The sequence below is a fragment of the Prunus persica genome, chromosome G7 (genome assembly GCF_000346465.2).
Source record: "Prunus persica cultivar Lovell chromosome G7, Prunus_persica_NCBIv2, whole genome shotgun sequence".
Classification (NCBI taxonomy): Eukaryota; Viridiplantae; Streptophyta; class Magnoliopsida; order Rosales; family Rosaceae; genus Prunus; species Prunus persica.
Window position 1 is genome coordinate 12821901 of NC_034015.1, and position 20468 is coordinate 12842368.

Sequence of the window (20468 nt, forward strand, 5' to 3'; positions counted from 1 at the left end):
CCTAGATCATATGACCCTATTTGCTCTATGATTGAACACTCTAAGGACCTTGAAACTTTTGAGGTTCAAGAGGTAGTTGCTTCTCTGAAAAGCTTTGAGCTCAGATTGGATAGACATGCTAAAAACTCTACATAGAGGGCTTTTGCTAGTCTAAATGTTAGAGGTAAAAATCCTACAGGTGGAAGTAATTCTGGAAATAAAAAATCTCAGAAAAACTGGAAATCCAATGAAAAGAAATGGGATAGTAAGCCTAATTCTACTTCTAAACCAAATGTCTCTATTAATGGAAACAAAACAGCTTGTAAACACTGTGCTAAACTGTATTATGGAAAATGTTGGTTTGAAGGGAAGCCTAAATGCACAGGTTGTGGGAAGTTTAGGCATGTGATCAGAGACTGCAATGGAAATAAACCTATACAAAAGGTGAACTATGCAAACTAGGTTGAAGAAACTGGTACTTTGTTCTATGTATGTAATGTTGTGACAAATGTGAAGGTGAACCATTCATGGTACATTGATAGTGGTTGGAGTAATCACATGACAGGTGATGAAAGGTTATTAGTTAACATTCAAAGGAACTTGACTTCCAAGGTGAAGATGGGAACTAGAGAAATTGTTTAGGTTGCAGGAAAAAGAACTCTGGAGATAGAGACCAAATTGGGTCGAAAACACATACAAGAAGTGATGCTTGTTCCAGGACTTGAGGAGAATCTTCTCAGTGTTGAACAAATGATGGAACACGATTAGGGGTGGCATTTTTGACCGAAAAATTAAAAAACCGCAAAAACCAACCGACATTTAACGGCAATGGAACCGTAATCGTGGGAAACCAAACCGCATTTGCGGTATGAAGAACCGAACCTCATTTGCGGTTGCTGTTGCGGAATTTGATTTTCACAACTTGCGGTTACCGCAAACCGCGACTACATTTTTAAAAAAATAAAAATTACATTTTATTATTTAATCGTAGCCGTTGTATAACAAAACCACTTATCTTGTAAGTAATTAGTTTATTTATGCTTACGTTATTTATGCTTCTTTTTATAATAAAATGTATTAAACTTATATTGTTTTATTTGTAGATAACATTGGTGCTCAAACAACACAATGGGGTCCTTCAAATCTACTCACCACCACCAACACTTGAGTTTGTAACATTGGTGCATTGCATTTTCCTTTTAGTTTGTAATTTTAATTAACTTTGAATTGGATATTTTCTTTGGGTTGTAACTTTAATTCATTTTGCATTGCATTTTCCTTTTGGTTTGTAACTTTAAAGGATTTGGAATTGGAATGCTAGAGAAGTTTAACTTTAATTGGAATGCTTGGAATTGTAACTTTAATTTTCTTTAGGTTGTGGATGCTTAAGAAGTTGAGGAGGTTGTGAATTTATATATGCTTGAGAAGTTGAGGCTGTGAATTTATATTTTTGGGATAAAGTATGCTTGAACTCAAAATACTTCAAAAGAAGCATCAAAACTAGGCCTAAAATGTGGAAGATTAGATTTTTATGACACAAAAAGAACTTGCGGTTTTAAACTGCTAGCAGTAAACCGCAAAATGCGGTCGGTTTGCAGTTTCAAAAATTACCATACCGCAAATAGTTGACCGCAAGTTCTTTTTGTGTCATAAAAATCTAATCTTCAAAACTAGGCATAAAATTACCATACCGCAAATAGTTGACCGCAAGTTCTTTTTATGACACAAATTATTTGCATAATTTGATAAGTGCTGCAGTGAGCTAGGAATTCAAAGATAGTTGACTGTGGCCTACACTCCTCAACAAAATGAAGTATCGGAAAGAAAGAATATGACAGTGGTGGCAATGGCCAAATCAATGTTACATGAAAAGAACCTTCCATATGAATTTTGGGCAGAAGCAGTGAACACTACAGCTTATTTGCTTAATGGGTGTCCTACCAAACCATTGAATAAAACAACTCCATTTGAAGCTTACAGTGGCAGAAAGTCAGGGATCGCTCATTTGAAAGTCTTTGGCTCACTTTGCTATGTGCACATCCCCTCTAATCTCAAGCATAAGTTGGAAGAAAACAATCGTAAGTGCATCTTTGTAGGTTATGGTGCAAGTAAGAAAGGGTACAGGGTGTTTGATCCAAGTTCCAGAAAGATCATCTTGTCCAGAGATGTACTCTTTGATGAGAATGCTATATGGAAGTGGGAGAAAATTGATAAAAGTGAAATGAGAGTCACAATGATTGCTAAGAATCAAATGGCAAACTGCAGTAAAGGACAGAAGCAATTTGAAGTCTGTGAACCAAGTCAATCCTTGGATACATCAACTCAAGTGGATGAAGTTATTACACCACAGAGTGAGGATATGTCTGCAAGCTCTCAAGCAATTGATCACACACCACAGAAATGGAGAAGCATTAATGAGATCATGGCTCAGTGTAACATGTGTATTGTAGAACCTGAGAGCTATTAAGAAGCTGCTATAGATGAGTCATGGAAAAATAAAATGAAATCTGAACTGGAAATGATTGAGAAAAACAGCACATCGGGGTAGTACAAATAGATAAAAACATTTTTATTCACCAGAGGAAATATGCAATGAAGCTCATTGAGAAATTTGGAATGAAAGATTGCAAAACTATGGCAACACCACTAGTTGTGAATGAGAAGTTATGCAAGGTAGATGGCAGTTAAGCAGCAAATGAGAGTGAATATAGACAGGTTGTAGGTAGCTTGCTATACTTGACTGCTACAAGGCCGGATATAATGTTTGCTTCTAGCTTACTTGCTAGATTCATGCATAACCCCACAAAGAAGCATATGGGAACAGCCAAGAGGGTGTTGAGATACATTCAGGGTACTCTTGATTTTGGAATTGAATTTGTGAAAGCAAAGACAACTACTCTAATGAGGTACTGTGACAGTGACTGGGCAGGAAGTGAGGATGACATGAGAAGCACTTCAGGGTATGCCTTTACCCTAGGATCTGGTATGTTTTCATGAGCATAGATCAAACAAAATACAACGGCATTGTCCACTTCAGAAGCGGAATATGTTAGTGCTGCAGAAGCAACATCACAGGCTAAATGGCTAATGTTTGGGCTTGAAGATTTTGGAGAGGAGCAAGTGGAAGGCACACCAATTCTGTGTGATAACACCTCAGCCATAGCAATGGCAAATAATCTAGTTCTTCATCAGAAAACTAGGCACATCAGTCGAAAGTTTCATTTCATCAGAGAAGTCATTCAAGCAAAAGAGATCGAACTTGTCTACTGCAAAACGGAAGATTAGATTGCAGATATATTAACCAAGGCCTTGCCAAAGGATCGATTTGCTTGCCTAAGAGGACTGCTTAGTGTGAAATCAGCTAAAGGGTTAGAAGAGAGTGTTGATGTGTAACCCTTGAGTTGATATCTTGAAGCCTAAAGTTACAAATTTTGAATTTCATTTTATAAGATTTAATTTTCTGATATAATCTGAGTCATTGGATCTTGACAAGTGTAATCATGTCATAGGATGATACGATCAAAGGCTAGGATTTAATTTTGGTGTAAATCTATCAGATAAGCATCTCACTTCTCTCTCTCTCTCTCTCTCTCTCTCCTAACGAATATATTTGAATAGTGGAGTGAAATGAAAAATAGAACCCTTCAGTATTTTTGGCAGCACCATCGTTGCATTTTCTCTGCAACTTTCCTTCTTTCCAAACACTCAAAATCTCCATAAAACTAAACACCAAAAGCTATTTATTCTAACAAGAAGATTGAAAAAAAAAATTAGCTAGAATTGTTTGCCGGTCCAAATCGGGAAAACTGGAAATCGGTCCATGTTGATTTCATTGAGTTATTAATTTTTTTATCAAAATCGGACCGAACCAAATGAACATTATGATTTTGGTTCTAAAATTGACTGAGAATCGAGCCCAACTTGACCGTGGCCAGCACTACTTGCTAATTAAAAGCCTGCTCTGAAACTTGATTATAATACTAAGTAGAAAATTATATTAGGGACGAATGGCAAATTCCATGGCACTAATCAGTGGAGAGACAACACAAAACCTTTCATCATTATAGAACATATGGATTTGCAGAAGAATAAATATAACAAATATAATAATTAAATATAAAATTTTGTTCTAAGAAGTTTGTAATCTGGAACTTCAATTAACAAAATTAATAACAAATTTAAAAACTAAGACCACCTATTCGGAATGCAGAGGCTAACCACACACTGACGCAAAACTTTCATCTATATCACCCACATCAAACATATATTTGATGTGGTTAGGATTCTTATTATAAGTTTTTTTTTTATTTAAAAAATAAAGAAAGAGAAACTTCATTAATTTGCCAAATTACAAAAAAAAAAACCCCAAACTATAGGATTATTTTCAAATTCATACCCACTTTAGATTTTGTTGGCATTCTAGTGAGGGTGGTGACTGGTAACCTCCTTTGTAAAAAGTAGTACAACCAGAACAACTGTAAAGAAAAAGAAGGAATATGAGAATGAATAAAGAAGCCAATAATTTGGGGCACTCAGCTTTATAAAAGTGGCTTCAATAAATAAAATTTAATGAAAATAATAATTTAAAAGTGGCTTTCACCTGCACCTCTCCTCCCACTTCCCAAGCTCTGCTTGTTTTGTTCTTTTTCTTTTCTTCTTTTGGGTCGAAACAGGGAGATTGCTTTGTTAACGTTTTCTTCGTCCTAATCTTGACTACAGAGGTGAACTCAAACTGGTAAGGCTTATGGATTTTAATCATGTATGCAAAAATTTGTTTCTACATTTGTTGAAAGATTTCATGATTTATTGCTTTCTACATATATTAGAAATATATATGTTGTGACCAAATTTTTTCAAAAAAGAAAATGCTTAACTTTAATTAAAATGTTTTGAATTTGAAGGATGAACAGAAAGAGGAGATGCGGTAATCTAAGTTTTGGTGGAAGAAGAAGAAGCCTTTTGAACTAGTTTGAGAGCACCTCCATATCCATACAGCAAAGATGCTACCAGCAGTTGAGAAACCGCGCGATCAAGTGGCGATTCTAATCGAGGGTAAAGTGCAAGAAATGCCCTCATTTTGGCCAAATTGTTGTATTTACAAAGTCCCTCAGAGATTTCGCAGGGGAAATGAAGAGTTCTATGAACCCCTGGTGGTCTCAATCGGACCTTATCACTTTCACCAAGGCAGTTTCCCACAAATGCAAATCTTTAAACTCAAATACTTAGAGGCCTTCTTGGGCCGAAACCATCTCAGCTTAGACCAATGCCTTGGCCTTGTGAGAACGTGGGAAGAAATAGCCAGGCGTTATTACGCCGACCCCATTGACCTAAGCAGTGATGAGTTTGCCGAGATGATGCTGGTGGATGCAATTTTTGTCTTGGAGCTTTTGCTCAGGGCACGGTTTTCCGAATATGTAGACGATTGCGATCGAATATATGGAAAGCTGCGTATGATTCAAGATGTTTTCCATGATGTCATGTTGACTGAGAACCAAATTCCCTTCTTTGTTCTTCAGGGTTTGTATGACCTAGTTGATGCCAGCTCCAAAGGAAATCTCAAGTTGGTTGAGCTTACGCATGTGTTTTTCAATTATTATGCAACGTTTGGTGCTGATCATCTACATGTGCCTGGAGTTGACCATGGAGTACAGCATTTTGTTGATTTTATACGATACTACTACTTGCCCCCACCGCCTAGGGAGGATGTATATTACGAAATTTTTGAAAGCCCTATCCCACCAAGCGTGACAATGCTAGACGATGCTGGAGTTAAGTTTGCGCATACAAGCAAAACCTTCTTGCTTGACATACAATTCATAAACCGAGATCTTGTAATTCCGAATTTGACAGTAGATGATTGGACGGAAACTCTGTTCAGGAACATGCTCGTCTTTGAACAGTGCCACGATCACCACACGAGGTACATTTCACAATTTATATACTTCATGGGGTGCATGCTCAGGACTTCAAAGGATGTGGACTTGCTCACTGAACGTGAAATTATATCTAGCGGGTTGGGGAGTAACGATAAGTTGTGCGCTCTAATTGACCGAATTGGCCAAGGGGTTGGCTTCGATGCGGGAACTTTTTATTACCGAAGCCTTTGTACAAAACTCAATGCCTACTGCAAGGTCCCTTGGCACAAATGGAAAGCAAATTTGAAGCGCGACTATTTCAACACTCCATGGAAACTTGCTTCCACCATTGCAGCAATTATACTCCTTGTGCTCACACTCATACAAACCATATGCTCCATCTTATCCGTATAGCTTAATTAGGTCCACGGTCAGAACTAAAGATTAAGGCCTTGTGTATGCCCGTATGTTCTTTCCAAGTGTTAAAACTGAAGTAATTTTGTTATGCCATAAGCTTATGTTGTTCTAGGTTGTCAACGGGTAGTGGAAAAGAACCTTAGCTTGCAGATTAGTAGTCTCAAGTTCGAACCCCCATGGCACCTTAGCAGTGCGTGTGTGAAAAAAAAAACCCCTCCCCTTCCCTAATTTCGATTATTTGTTCTAAGTTTGTAACATTCGAAGTAAAATAGTAAGGTTATTGTGATTGTCTTTATTTTTCGATTATGTTCTATAGTTTGGCTACTCTACTCGAGATTTCAAATCTCCCCAATATAAAGTCAATTATTAAATGAAATTAGTTGTTGATTCGTTGAGTAAAGAGGTTTTCACCACCAAGCATATTTGATTATATTTGATTGCTAGGCTTTTGGGGTGATCATTCTCAGGCTTTGAACTAATTTGTGGAACGAACACACAACCATGGAAGTGATTGCTTCAGAATTAGTTCCATGAAAGTGATGCCGAAAATAGATAGATAAATGGTGGGCAAATGAGCCGTAGAAATTGATGGCACAATGATGAAAAATGAAATCGTGTGACATGCTTTTCAATGTATTAAGTAGTATTATCTCTTATTCCTCAAAATAAAAAGTTAAATCCACCCACATGAAAATGAAACTTGTCTCACCAACACCAGCCACGGTAAAAGAAAAGAAATTAGTGTTGATGCGAAAAAGTGGTTCGGCACGTATTTCGTCAATTTAGTTATATTATGCTTTTGGCAGGTGACTATCCTCGGAAGATGTTCTACTTCTGAAGGGTAAGTACCTGCAAAAGGACGCGTTCGGTAAGTCCTTGGGGTACCAGTGTGGTACCTGCCGAAGGCTCTCCGATGCTTTAGTAAGTACGGTTTTAATAATATTAACTGACAGATCAATCGGTAGCGTACCGTTCGGTCTGATCTCCTTCCTTTTGGGGATAGGGGTCTCCTTATATAGGTCTTGGGAGGTGTGCACTATGCTCATATTTCCGATGTGGGACTGTGGACATGGATTGTGAGCTTGACACGTGTCCGACGGTAAAAAAGGACAAGATAGGGCTTCGGTAGAAAGCATACCGAAGGCGTCTCTGCAGCCAGAATCGATCTTGTCCACATGTTCGGTTGTCATAGGCCGTTTATCTCTGGTATAAATAATTAGTATTATTATTTTTAATATCACAAGATTGCATTTTATTTTATTTTTGTCATTCGTGGTCCTTAAAGTTAGTATATGTGCTCACAAATGGTCCATGCTGTTAGGTTCTGTCAAAAACTTTGTCAGTTTGCTGACGTGGCATATATATATATATATATATATAGGGGGCGGATCCATGGCACCATATTTTTTACACAAGTTTTGACACAATTTTTGGACCATTAGATTACTTCACTTTTAATGGTTGAGATTAAACATGACATGACAAAACAATTTTTTTTTCTTTAATTAATATTTATACATTGGGATTAAAATTCAGATACCATATTAATTAAGAATTCATTCTCTCTCATCTCATTAATTATCATTAATTAATTCATTCTCTCTTTTTCTTCTACAAAGAATTGATGACAAAACAATTTTTTTTTCTTTAATTAATATTTATACATTGGGATTAAAATTCTGATACCATATTAATTAAGAATTCATTCTCTCTCATCTCATTAATTATCATTAATTAATTCATTCTCTCTTTTTCTTCTACAAAGAATTGACGCCTCCTCCTTTTCTCCTCTCTCTCTCTCTCTCTCTCTCTCTCTCTCTCTCTCTTTTCCCCAAATCAGCTTCTTAATTAATATTTGCATTGTGGTTTCATTTCATATTCATTTTCCTCCTAAATTTCTTCCTTTCACTTTTTTTTTTAATGTCTAAAAGGTGGAAGACCTGATTGCCATCAGAGAATTTATTCAGTGAAATACTTCATTGATCAAAGCTATAGGCGGACCTGACTGGTTTCATATCATTTTCATTTGCCGATTCAATTAAGGAACCGAGGCAGATAGAACCAGATCAATACAAGAGAGAGAGAGAGAGAGAGAGAGAGAGAGAGAGAGAGAGAGAGAGAGAGTATATTACCAAGAAAAAATGGATATTATCAATAAGAGAGATTACGTTTTCAAGAAAAAAGGGAGAGAGAAAATTATTTTATTTTATTTTTATGAGAGAGAAAATAAAATTAATGATTGTTTATTTAAAACATTAAAACTATTTGTCATGTTAGATTTATTCTCAACCATTAAAAGTAGAGTAATCTAATGGCCCAAAAATTGTGTCAAAACTTTTGTCAAAAATATGGTGCCACGGATCCACTATATATATATATATATATCACAAAACATCCTGAGGTTCACACACCTATTACAAATTAGGGCTAGACAATTAAACCATCAACTCAAAAAATCGGCCGAACCAAACCGATCAGATTAGTTTGGTCTGATTATTTATTTGTTAATTATTTAATATCGGGTTTTGGTTTACAATTTGAGATTTTAAATGAACCGGACCTTCACTATTGGCAAGCCAAATATTACAAAAATATATATATATATTTTGCAACAATGGGGTTCAAAAACCCCACACCTCCAGGTAAGAATTATTCTTGCTTTCCACTGGAGCAATCAAGCTTCTTGTGTAATCTTTCCATAAATATGATATATAATTAGTTACTCCCAATAATAAATATTTTTAAAAAAAAAAAAGTGAGAGCATGCAAGTAAACATTATGCATGCACATCTGCACTGAAACCAACGTTCTAATTCTTTTTCTTCTCCTCATATCTCACCTCTCTCTACGCCCTCATTTTTTATTTTTTTTCCCCATCTTCTTCTTCATTCAGTCACTTTCCATCTCTCCCTCTCTTTTTATTTATTTTTCCTTCTTCTCTTTCTCTCTCTTTCTTTTCTTCCTCCTCCTTCCCTCTTTTGCGTTGTCTCCCATGTCTCTCTCGTTTTTCTATTTTTTCCATGCTCTCTCTTCTTTCTAGGGGTGGGCACTCAAACCGGCGAACCGGAAATCCGAGCCGAACCGCACCGAACCAAACCGGAAAAAAACCGAGTTGACCAAAAAGTCAAAAACCGGTCAAAAACCGAACCGGACCGGTTTGGACCGGTTCCGGATCCGGTTCCATGTCTTCAAAAACCGAACCGGGCCGAACCGAACCGGTGAAACTAAAAAAATATATAATTTCAATATATATTTATATTTAATGCTATATTTTTAATTTCACTAAAAAAAACATAATATTTATCCAAGTTCAATGTCAAAATCTCTCTCTTTTCTCACTTTAATATTTATTTTTTATATGAAATTGAATAATTTGTTAATTTTCAAGTAAAAAAATAATATTTCAGTTGAGAATTGTATTAAAAAATAATTTAAAAAAATAATTTTTATAATCCGGTTCAAAACCGAACCGGAACCGAAACCGGACCGGAACCGGTTCAAACCGAACCGGACGGTTTTTGAAATTTTTTTTATTAAAACCGAACCGAACCAAACAGAATGAATAGTATCGGATCGGTTCTAATTTGAGGCAAAAACCGGTCCAAACCGAACCGTGCCCACCCCTACTTCTTTCTATTGTTTTCCATCGCTCTCTCTTCTCTTCCTTCTTCTCCGTCTTCTTCCTGCGGTCTCTGTCTTCTTCTTTTTCTATTTTTTCCCTTCTTCTTCTTCCTCTCTTCCCTATCTCAATCTCTCCTTATGTCTATTTTTTCCCAGCCTACTTTTTCTCTCTTCGGCCTAAACCCGAAACCGAACCAAACCAAATCACAAACTTCGGTTAACTAGAATGGTCGGTTTCACAAGTTATGGTTCGGTGCACGATTTTCAAAATAGCTAACCCGAAGCCTTCTGTTCGGTGTTCAGGTTGAGCCTAAAACCGAACCAATCCAGACCGAGCCCACACCTAGCACAAATGGTCCTTGCGAACTTTTTTTATTTTTTCATTTAAAATTCATAAAATTTTGGTTTTCTTTTTAAAATTATTTTAAAACATATATTGTATTTTAAATACACATGACACTATATTATCATAGATGTAGGCTCCATATATATGCCACATCAACAAACTAATGAAATTTTTAAATGATCCTCAAGGTTAAAATCCTTCTATAAATAAGTTTTTTTATATTCCATCTCCATTGTAAAACTCTGTTATCTATCTCTCATTTCAGGATTTGAAATAAGAATCTCCATAATATTAGTTCCATTAAAATCTCGGTAAAATGAAATTGCCAAGCCAAGATGAGCCCATTAGATGATTCTGACCCATACAGAACATCTGAACTAAAAAGATTGGATAAAATACAGCCACATTTCATATGCATGCCACCTCTGGTATTTGGAAAAGTTTGTCTCCCTGATTTGTGGTCTTGGTGAAGCTCTCACATTTATCTAAAATGCCGGGAGTGTAAATTCTCTCTCCTCCAAAAAAAAAAACATAAGATTTTGCTGTGGCCACTAAATAATATGAAAACTTCTTTACATTTGATTATAGTTGAATATGATGAATAGGGTATACTTATTAAAATATATTTATTTTACAATTCAATATATCTTATTTGTTCATTTTATATTAGGATAAATTAGTAATTCAATAAATACTTTAGTAGTAGGGTGTACTCAATTAATTTTAGGGTTTGTTCAGTAGCACTCTTCAGTTAATCATATTCTATCTGCTATCAAACCACTGTTGTTGAGAACTTCTAGTAGTTGTATTTTCTGGTTATCAAATTCTAGTAGTTATTCATTACTCCCATTTAGCAAATGTTAGTTGCAATCAATTTCAAGTTGCAACGACCTCTACTCTCTAGTAGTTATTTAGTTTTACCCCTCTCGTTTATATTAATTATCTTTCATCCATTCTTCATTCCCATCTCTCTCTCTCTCTCTCTCTCTCTCTCTCTCTCTCACATAATCACCCTGGCAACTTTCTATACCACATTACAAGCTTTGATTAATTCCTCTTAATTAACCATGGAAATTAATGCAAAAGCTCAACACCGCTCAACCACAGAGCCATTGCTCCCAATTTCACGCAACCCTTCAAACCCATCGTGTCCAGTCAATCGCATCCCAATCCATTGCAAGATTAGTACACGTCCACCGCATTCTATTACTTGCATTAGGGACATTCACATTGTTATGCGTCTTCATGCTCCCGCCCACACAGACCCCAAAAATCCAACTCGACTCACTCTTCATGTCCAAGCTTAACGTTTCAAACACGTCACTAGAGGCCAATTGGGACATGGCCTTCACCGTAGAAAACCCCAATATGGTCTCTTGGGTTTAATTCAACCGCATAGAGGGTTCAATTCTGTACAAGGGCAACCCTCTCGCGACATACTCTGTTGAGCCATTTGACTTGGGATTGAAGGAACAAAGATTGATGCGTGTGAAGATATCAAGGACCGGATTACAGGATGAGCCGGAGATGAAGGTGTCGGATTTGGAAGAAATGAATAAGCAACGTGAAGATGGTGCTGTGAGTTTGAAGATGGAAATGTTTGCATGGGCTACGTATAAGAAGGGTTGGTGGGGAACAGAAGATGTCATGATGGAGGCTCACTGTTTGGATTTGAGGGTTGGTTTCTTGCCTAAATTTGGGTTCGGTTGCTGTATCAGCCTAAGGCCGATGACTTGCTCTACTGGTTCGTATGCTAGTTGGTTAAATCGGAAAGTTGTTGATTTTTTCTTTAGGCAGGACTAGGGTTTTTAGTCTGAGATTGTAATTTGATGGATGTAGATGAAGCCTGTAAATTATGAACAAGGAAGAACTTGTCTTTTCTTCTCAAGGGAATGCATGCATCAAAATTGGAGACAATGTCAACATTCTTTTTTATCTTTATCCATGTGTAAATTGAAAAAGGATATCACAATTACAAAACCTTCCACTAAACGTTTGTGGCTATATTTTTAATCAAATCATAAGAAAAAAAAAATTCACCACACACAAAGAAATTGAACATATATAAGATCTCTAGAATGGTGTATACTTCCGTGTGTTTCGAGAATATATTATATATGAAACTCTTTTTCATTATAAAATTTAACAAAAAGACGTAAATTATAAAAAATTAAAAATGCACGAACCAAAAAACTTAAGTGGTACCTAGTCAAACCTCGTCCAATCAAACTCACCATCAACTATTATAAACTTAGGTTGGGTAATTTTTCAATGTGAGACAAACTCTCAACAAACCCAGCCAATCAATCTGAGTGAGATCGACTAACCGAGAGAGAGAGATGTTGAGAAATGTTTTGGCGGAACAGATTCTCCAATTTTGGAAACACAATTTCATTCTTTTGTTTTCACTTTCGAAAATAATTTGTGAAAACATTTCCAAAAAATGGTGCCGAACTTTTCTACATTGATAGGGAAAACAACCTTAATGATAGTGTTTGGTCTACTTTTTACTCAGATTATAGGTAAAGACTCTCGCTCCTAATTATATGTGTTTGACTTGGTTTAGATCTTCCATGCACTGTTTTGTCTAATAAATTGAAGTGCTAAAAAGAGCATTTTAATTTTTTAATTTTTTAATTTTTATTTTTTTTTGAGGCGGCTTATAAATGTCAGAGATGGCCCCCTTGATACTTCAACAAACCTTGCAACTCAGGTAAATCATGTACGAATATATTCGTTAATTTTTTTCTCTCACGTATGATTAAGTATGTAGGTTGACACTTGAACAACCTTCTATTTCTAGAGTTTTCGCTCAGCTAACCATTTTATTTGTTATCAAATGACTGACATTTAGAAAATCCAGTAGTTATTCGTTAGTCCCTTTTAGCAAATGTTAGTTGGACTCAGTTTCTGTTTATAACCTTCTATTCTCTAGTAGTTAATTAGCTTTACCCTTCTCCTTTATATCAACTTTCCTTCCCCCATTTCTTCATACCCATCTCTCTTTCTCCCCGAAACCCTAGTAAGCTGGATTATTGCATCACAAGCATAAGTTTCTATTAACCATGGATTCTAATAGAACAGCACAGCGCTCAGCCACAATGCCACTACTCCCAGTTTCATACAACCCTTCAATTTCAAACCCCAACATATCTCTGTCTATCACATCTCGATTCACTGCGAAACTAGTACTTCTCCACCGGATTTTGTTGTTCGTGTTAGGGATCGTCACGTTGCTATGCGTAGCCATGGCCACATCCTTAGTTCCACAGCCCCCGAAAATCAAACTCAACTCTCTCTTGGTGTCGAAAATTAACGTCTCAAACACAAAGCTAGGGGCCAACTTTGACGTGGCCTTCACAATAGAGAACCCTAATCTAGTCTCGTGGATTTACTTTGACCACATCGATGGTTCGATTTCTTACAAAGATAACGCTCTCATAACATACTCGTTGGACCCTTTTGTACTGGGATTGAAGGAACATAGAATGATGCGTGTGAAGATATCCGTGAATGGATTACAGGAAGATCAGCCGGTTGTGAAGGAGAGGGTTTTGGAAGAAATCCATAGGCAACGTGAAGATGGTGCTGTGAATTTCAGCCTGGAAATGTTTGCACGGGCTACGTATAGGACCGGTTGGTGGGGGACAAAGTCTGTTTTAATGAACCCTCAATGTTTGGATTTGAGGGTTGGCTTCTTGCCTAAAGTTGGTTTCGGAAGCTGGATTAGTGGAGGGCCTATGACTTGCGCAGTTCCAATGCTAATTGATGACTAAATTTGAATTTCTTTTCCCTTTTTCAAGTTACCTAGCTAGGCTTTTTGGTTTTAGTTACAAGGGAGCCTAAATTAAGCCTTTTAATTGGAGGTTGTAATGTAATGTTACTATCTAGTAGGATCTTGCAAATTAAAAGTAGAGTTGAGCTTTGTTTCCAACGGGCACTAAAAAAAAATCAGCAATAGTCACCTTTTTTTTCCGTGACTTTTGAAAGCATTGGTCACCTTTATTGGTAACTAAAAGCTTTAGTAACGATGCAGCTACAAATTTTGAGTTGGTGAGATTTGTGACCATTACTATTGGCCTTTATCACCATTAATAAAGAAAGTGACAAACAAAATGTTGACTTTTCAGTTACCTTTACACTTATATTTTTTTATTTTTTTTATCTTTAATTAGTTTAATAATTTTCTGAATTATATATGTTTTAAATAATTACAATTTCCTTTTGATATACTTTAATGGCATAATAACAATAATTCCTTTTTTTTCTTTTTTTTCTGATAAGATAATAATAATAATTCCTTGATAATGCACTTCATGTGTAAAAGAGGCCTCTAATATTATTATTTAATTAAATATAAATACTCAATTGATACATAATGGTAATTAAGTAGTACAATATTTTCCTAATGAATACAAAATTTGTACAATCCTATGCAAACAATAATACATACACGCCTAAGAAGACCTGTAGCTAGTACTTTCTAATCCAAGCACTCCTCCGATCCTACCATACAAACGAATGAAGCAACTGAAGTGTCCTCCATTCCTGCAATTGAAGTGTCCACCATTCCTGTAAGTAAATCCAAATGACAAAGAATGAAATTAAAGAGTCCCAAGTACTAGAAGTTAGTAGATATTCAAGCTTAAGGAATTACAACCTCACCCTCTTCTTTTGTAGTTGGTAGCATTAAACGTTCATTTGTCTATGGTGAAGGGATCTGATCATTGTTTGTAGTGAACTAATAGTAGTTCACATATCATAGTTCAAGAAGAAGTTAGAGGTAGAGCAAGGGCATAGTTCAAATAGGGAAAGAAAGAGAAAAGGGAAGATCAAAATAAAATAAAATCTAAGAAAATAAAAATCTTGTAGTAATCTAAATGAATAACCCCAACCCACCAATGTTCAAGGGAAGAGAAACTCAGATAAAATAACATCTTTACAACTCAGAAATAGAAAAGGTGAATTACAAAGAGTATATTAATAAAATAGAATAAATTTAAACGGACCTGGGAATAGAGGTGCCTCTAGCAATTCCACTGCCCCTGCAGAACTTGATCTTCCTACATCATAGAATATCAAAGAATATATTAATATATAAAAAAGTAGAAAGAAAAAAACTTATACATAAAACAAAATACAAGGAAAGTCATGACTGAAGCAAGCCCTACTCTAGCTCTCAGATCTGAGATATAACATCTCATATTTGAGATTTAATCTAAAAGGACCTCCCAGAGCCAAAGAAACTCGCTAGAAAAACTAGGGAGAAATAACAAACTCTGTCAAAAGCAAGGAGATAACCAAAAAAAATGGAGGGATCGGGGTGAAAACCACCGGATCTAAAAAGAAAAAAGGGGTTGCTGGGTTGTTTTGAGAGAGAAGAGCTTATAAAAGAAAAGGGGTTGCTGGGTTGTTTTGGGTTGTCAAAAGCAAGCCCTTTAGAAATTCAACTAGATCAAGTAATCTCACACTTTAAAGAAAATGGGTTACTTTAATGGTTAACCAATGTAATATTTAATTCTTTTTTTATACGTATTTCCATTTTTAATGTGTTCTATACATATTTAATTGGATTACTATTCTCAAGGAAGATTATCCTCAAATATTATATTTAACAAATTACTGCTATGTGTCAGTTGGTTTACATTTATTATATTTAAATCAATAGTCACCAATTCTTTAAAGTGTGAGATAATTAGTCACAAATAATGGTGACTAGTAACCAAAGTCATTAATCACCCATTCAAATGTCACCAAAACTATTTTGTTGCTATAAAAATGTGACTAATGCTTTCTTTTTTTGTAGTGGGGAATCTATCAAAATAGAAGTAAAGTTATATACGTACAAATATTTTGGTGATATTGTCTCATGGAAGACGCATAAAACCATGTCTCTGTGAAATTTTTAGATGCTTGTAAAAAGCCTCTTCTACGTGGATGTATTACCTAAACTTGATCGAGGACACTTTTTATTCACATACTAAGAAATATTTTAACTAGATGCCTTCAAAATATAGTTAACTAAATAGAGGCCTTCACTACACATGCCAAAATTTAAAAAGGAACAGATGGATTTGTGGAATTTGGACATCTAATTCTATTATATTTGTTTCTGTATAAGCACTACAAGTTTGAAATTGGCACAATAAACTTTAGATGAACTCTCAAAATGAAACCGTTTTTGGGGTGTTTTGTTGTGCACTCTAGCGATGTGGAAATACTCGCTTGACCTAGTTTGATGTCGAATTACTTGGAAGTAAATAGCTTTGAAGAAAGTTGAGGTTGAAACTTAAGTTTGGATACTTCATAAAGAAATTTGGCTTTAAAATGACTATGGGTGCTTAAAATCCAATCAAAATGGCCTAAACTGACTAATCCAGTCCAATCAAATGCACTTTTGATCATTTTGAAGGCCTTAGGCAGGTTGAATATAGATAGTTGTGTTCATACTTTTTTGCTCTCATACACGTGCGATTGAATAAATTTTGATTAATTTTAAGTCAATCAAAGTTATGTTTAGTCCATTTGAGATCCTGTAGGGGCTTTTTCTTTTCGGCAGCTACTGTGGGCCTAGGCTGCTGTAAAGAGCTAAATGTGTAAAAATTGTCTCTGGGTCTGAGTTCAAGAATTAGGCCCCGAGAATGCTTCGAAAGGGTAGCTAAGCCTTAGGAAGCACCTTGGTTACCTTCACTAACAAAACTAACAGTTACTTACAGATAAATTCTTAGCTTTGACATGATAGACTTGTGGTATGGAAGCAAAGCAATCATGAGTTTAGCATTGAAGAGAGAGAGAGTTGTGAGTTCATATGAGAAACATGGGTTCTAAGGAGAAGGGGAAGGGATTCTAAGTGGGTTTTTTGAAGAGAGAGAGGGATGAGGGTATATTAGGTGTGTTGAGTAGTTTCCGGCAGCTCGATGAAAACTCTGTCAAACTTTGGAACAGTTTACCAAAAGGAAAAATGGGGAGAGATGGAAGGAGATGAGGCTCGAAATTGCAGAGGTTTCAGAGGTGAGAGATAAAACTTGCTTTCCAGATATGTGTTGTTTGGGATAAAGAAGAAGGAGATAGAAGGTGAGGCACTTGGGCTTGATGTTTCCAGCAGTTGGAGAATAAGCTTGCTCAACTGCTCTGGTTGAGTTTAATGAGTAGGAGGTACCTTCTTTTATAGCCGCTAGAAGCTCCTCCTTCTCAAGAAACCCTAATGGGTTCTCTCCAATTTTGCCAAGTCTCCCCTTTCACCCCTTTCATTTCTCTTCTCTCCCTTCGATCCATCCCATTTTGTGAAATTCTCTTCTGCCCAATACTTTATCAGATTTTTGGGAATTCAGAAGTTTTCCCGCAGCCATTCCAGTGGTGATTTCTTATTTTTGGCTATCATCTCTCATCCTTTCCTCCCTTATTTCATGGCAAGATCTGGTAAAGGAAGGAGATAGGTAAATTTGGCTAGTCTGAAGGCTGCCTTTTCTCTTGCGCGCACCAATATCCTCTGGTTTTTTGAGCGATCTGCCTTAAGGTTTGTTTTGCCCACTTGCTAGAGCCTCCCAGCAGTTCACATACATGGGCAACTTTGGCTTTTGTCTTGGCTTTTGTCTCCAGCTAAGTGATGGAGATTGCAGATATTTTGCTTGGTTGCTTGGGCCTTCCTAAGGTGATGGGTTAACCCATTAAGGGAATGGGCTAATTTCCTAAAGTGATAGGCTATTTTATTGAGATGATGGGCTAATTTTTCCTAAAATATTGGGCTATTTCTCTCCTTTATTCTTACCCACATATTTGAGCTCAAGAAATGGGCTTGAGTTTTAGGGCTCTCAAGCAACCCAAAACTTCCATTTCTCGGCTCATCAATAAGCCTCATGAAAGCTCATTACCATCCATACCACAACCCACTCAGCAAGCCCCGAGCATTTTTCATGGCTTGGGCCCACTTAAACTTGTAGCGTGGCTAGGTAAATAATAATGATTTTTCGCTTGGCATTGCATATCGTTTGGCATGCTTGAATTTTGTCGCTTTGAAGAGGGATATGAAGCTTGACAGGATAATTAGCTTGGGGTCGTAAAGCCAGTGCTTATTTCAACTCTTAGCATGACAGATTACATATTTATTTGGCATGGCACGTGGATCATGACTCGTGCAAGCGTGAATGACAAACCTTCGCGTGCTCCAAATCAGGTCTTTTTTTTAATAAAGCATTGCTTTGGGTCGGAAATTTATTTGGGTCAACCCTGAATTTTTTGGGCCTCAACAGATCCAAAACACTCTTACTTACAATTTAATTTTTACTTCACATTCATTTATATATATGTAATTTGATTAGATAATATATTGAATGCTACGTCACCAATTAATTTATCAATATTCACTCGTCACATCATATTTATTTTTAACATCCTCAACTTTCTAATTTAGTATTTGTGGTAATTCAAGAGCCACCGCAACAATTTCGTCCCAGCATCACGCTGCTGCCACCACCTGCCACTCCCCAACGGTTAACCAAACAATGTATAAGTTCAGGTTATGAACCGTTGCGAAATCACCGTGAATTAACTTCATTTGCTTTAACTAATGATGTTTAATGGATATCACTATTCAAGCAAACTAACAGTTTTATCGGTTATCAAATTAATGAAGTTTAGAAATCTTCTTTCGCATGTTTGTTAGAATCTAGTTATTCAGGTTTTTAACCGTTTTTGGTAGTTATTTAGTTTTTTTTTAACAATCTCTAGTGGTTTACAGTTTCCATGGCCTTCTACTTTATATCCCAACTCTCTCACACATTTCCACAAACCCATCTCTCTTTCTCTCTCAATTTCCTATCATCAGCCGTGGAAATTAATGCAAAAGCTGATCAGCACTCAGCTACCATGCCCCTACTCCCAGTTTCATATAGCCCGTCAAACGACAACGTTTCGCAGTCTGTTAAATCAAGACGCATTTCCAAATTATCCGTCTTCCAACCCATTATTCTATTATCACCTACATTATTAATATTTGGGACCTTGGCATTGCTGTGCATTTTCATGTCCTTATTGTCCCAAGTTCATCCACAAGCCCCAAATGTCCAACTAAACTCGCTCTTCATGTCCAAATTTAACATCTCCAACACAACATTGGGGGCTAATTGGGACATGACCCTTACAATAGACAACCCCAACCTGCTCACATGGGTTCGTTTCAACCACATCAAGGGTTCAATGTCGTACAAAGATAACATCCTCGCGATAAGCTCCATCGAGCCATTCATGTTGGGATTGAAGGAACGAAGAACGGTGAGGGTGAAGATATCGACGATGGGGTTGGGGGAAGAGGATCGTGATCATCAGCTGGTGGTGAAGAAGAGGGTTTTGGATGAGATGATGAGCAAGAGACGTGAGGATGGAGCTGTGCATTTTAGCATGCAAATGTTTGTTTGGGCCACGTATAGGACTGGTTTGTGGGGGACACAACAAGATGTTGTGATGAGCCCTCAGTGTTTGGATTTGAAGGTTGGGTTCTCGCGTGGAATTGGGTTCGGGAGTGGGATTAGTGGAGGGCCTATGATGTGTTCTGTTCCTATATTAATTAATTGACCAAATTAGACTTTTTCTTTCTTTTTTCATGTAGAGGTTTTTAGTTTTAGATTGTTAATTTGATCGATGTAGGAGAATCAAAATCGAACCTGTAAATTAAGAACAAAGAAATGAATTGTTTTACGCATCAAAATTGAAGGTGAATATGAACGTGATGTTATGAAATTCTTTGATGATCTTTGTCTGGACTTGGATAAATAAAAAAGTGTATACTAGTGATTTATCTTATGAATTTGTACTTAACTTTTGATTTGCCCTATCTTTTTTTTTAAAGAAAATTAAGGATATAAACTTTTTTTTTCCGTCAATTTCTCCCTTACCGTCTAAATCCACAACATTTCATCTAATTTGTCGTTAAATATGAGGGCAAATTGGTCATGTTGTACTTCTAAAATAAAATAATTTGAACTTTGAAATAATAATAAATAATGATAGGAAAAAAAAAGGTTTTTTTTTTTTTTTTTTTTTTAAGAGTAGAGAAAATGTCATCCTCAGACTTCCTATTAGCCTCTGAATTTCTGCTTACCAACTCCACTTCCTATAAGCTTCATACCAACCCCTTTCTTCCCCAAAATTGAACACATCCCATACAACAACACCAAAACCTCCACCATATATTTGAACAAAATCCCCCATATGTACTTATTTGAACACACACAAAAAACCCAGATCCATTTGAT

General features: G+C 36.3%; 2 protein-coding genes across 2 annotated transcripts; both read left to right on the top strand.

Annotated features, from left to right (window-relative positions):
* On the top strand, positions 4614-6555 carry LOC18770287 (UPF0481 protein At3g47200). Its single transcript, XM_007203003.2, has 2 exons — positions 4614-4714; positions 4881-6555. Exon 2 carries the CDS (start codon positions 4980-4982, stop codon positions 6246-6248), a length of 1269 nt encoding a protein of 422 aa, XP_007203065.1. The 5' UTR covers positions 4614-4714; positions 4881-4979; the 3' UTR covers positions 6249-6555.
* On the top strand, positions 13284-13994 carry LOC18770763. Its single transcript, XM_007204499.2, has one exon. It carries the CDS (start codon positions 13284-13286, stop codon positions 13992-13994), a length of 711 nt encoding a protein of 236 aa, XP_007204561.2.

Coding starts and splice junctions, on each gene's coding strand:
- LOC18770287 (XM_007203003.2), top strand. CDS start 4,980: ATGCTACCAGCAGTTGAGAAACCGCGCGATCAAGTGGCGATTCTAATC.
- LOC18770763 (XM_007204499.2), top strand. CDS start 13,284: ATGGATTCTAATAGAACAGCACAGCGCTCAGCCACAATGCCACTACTC.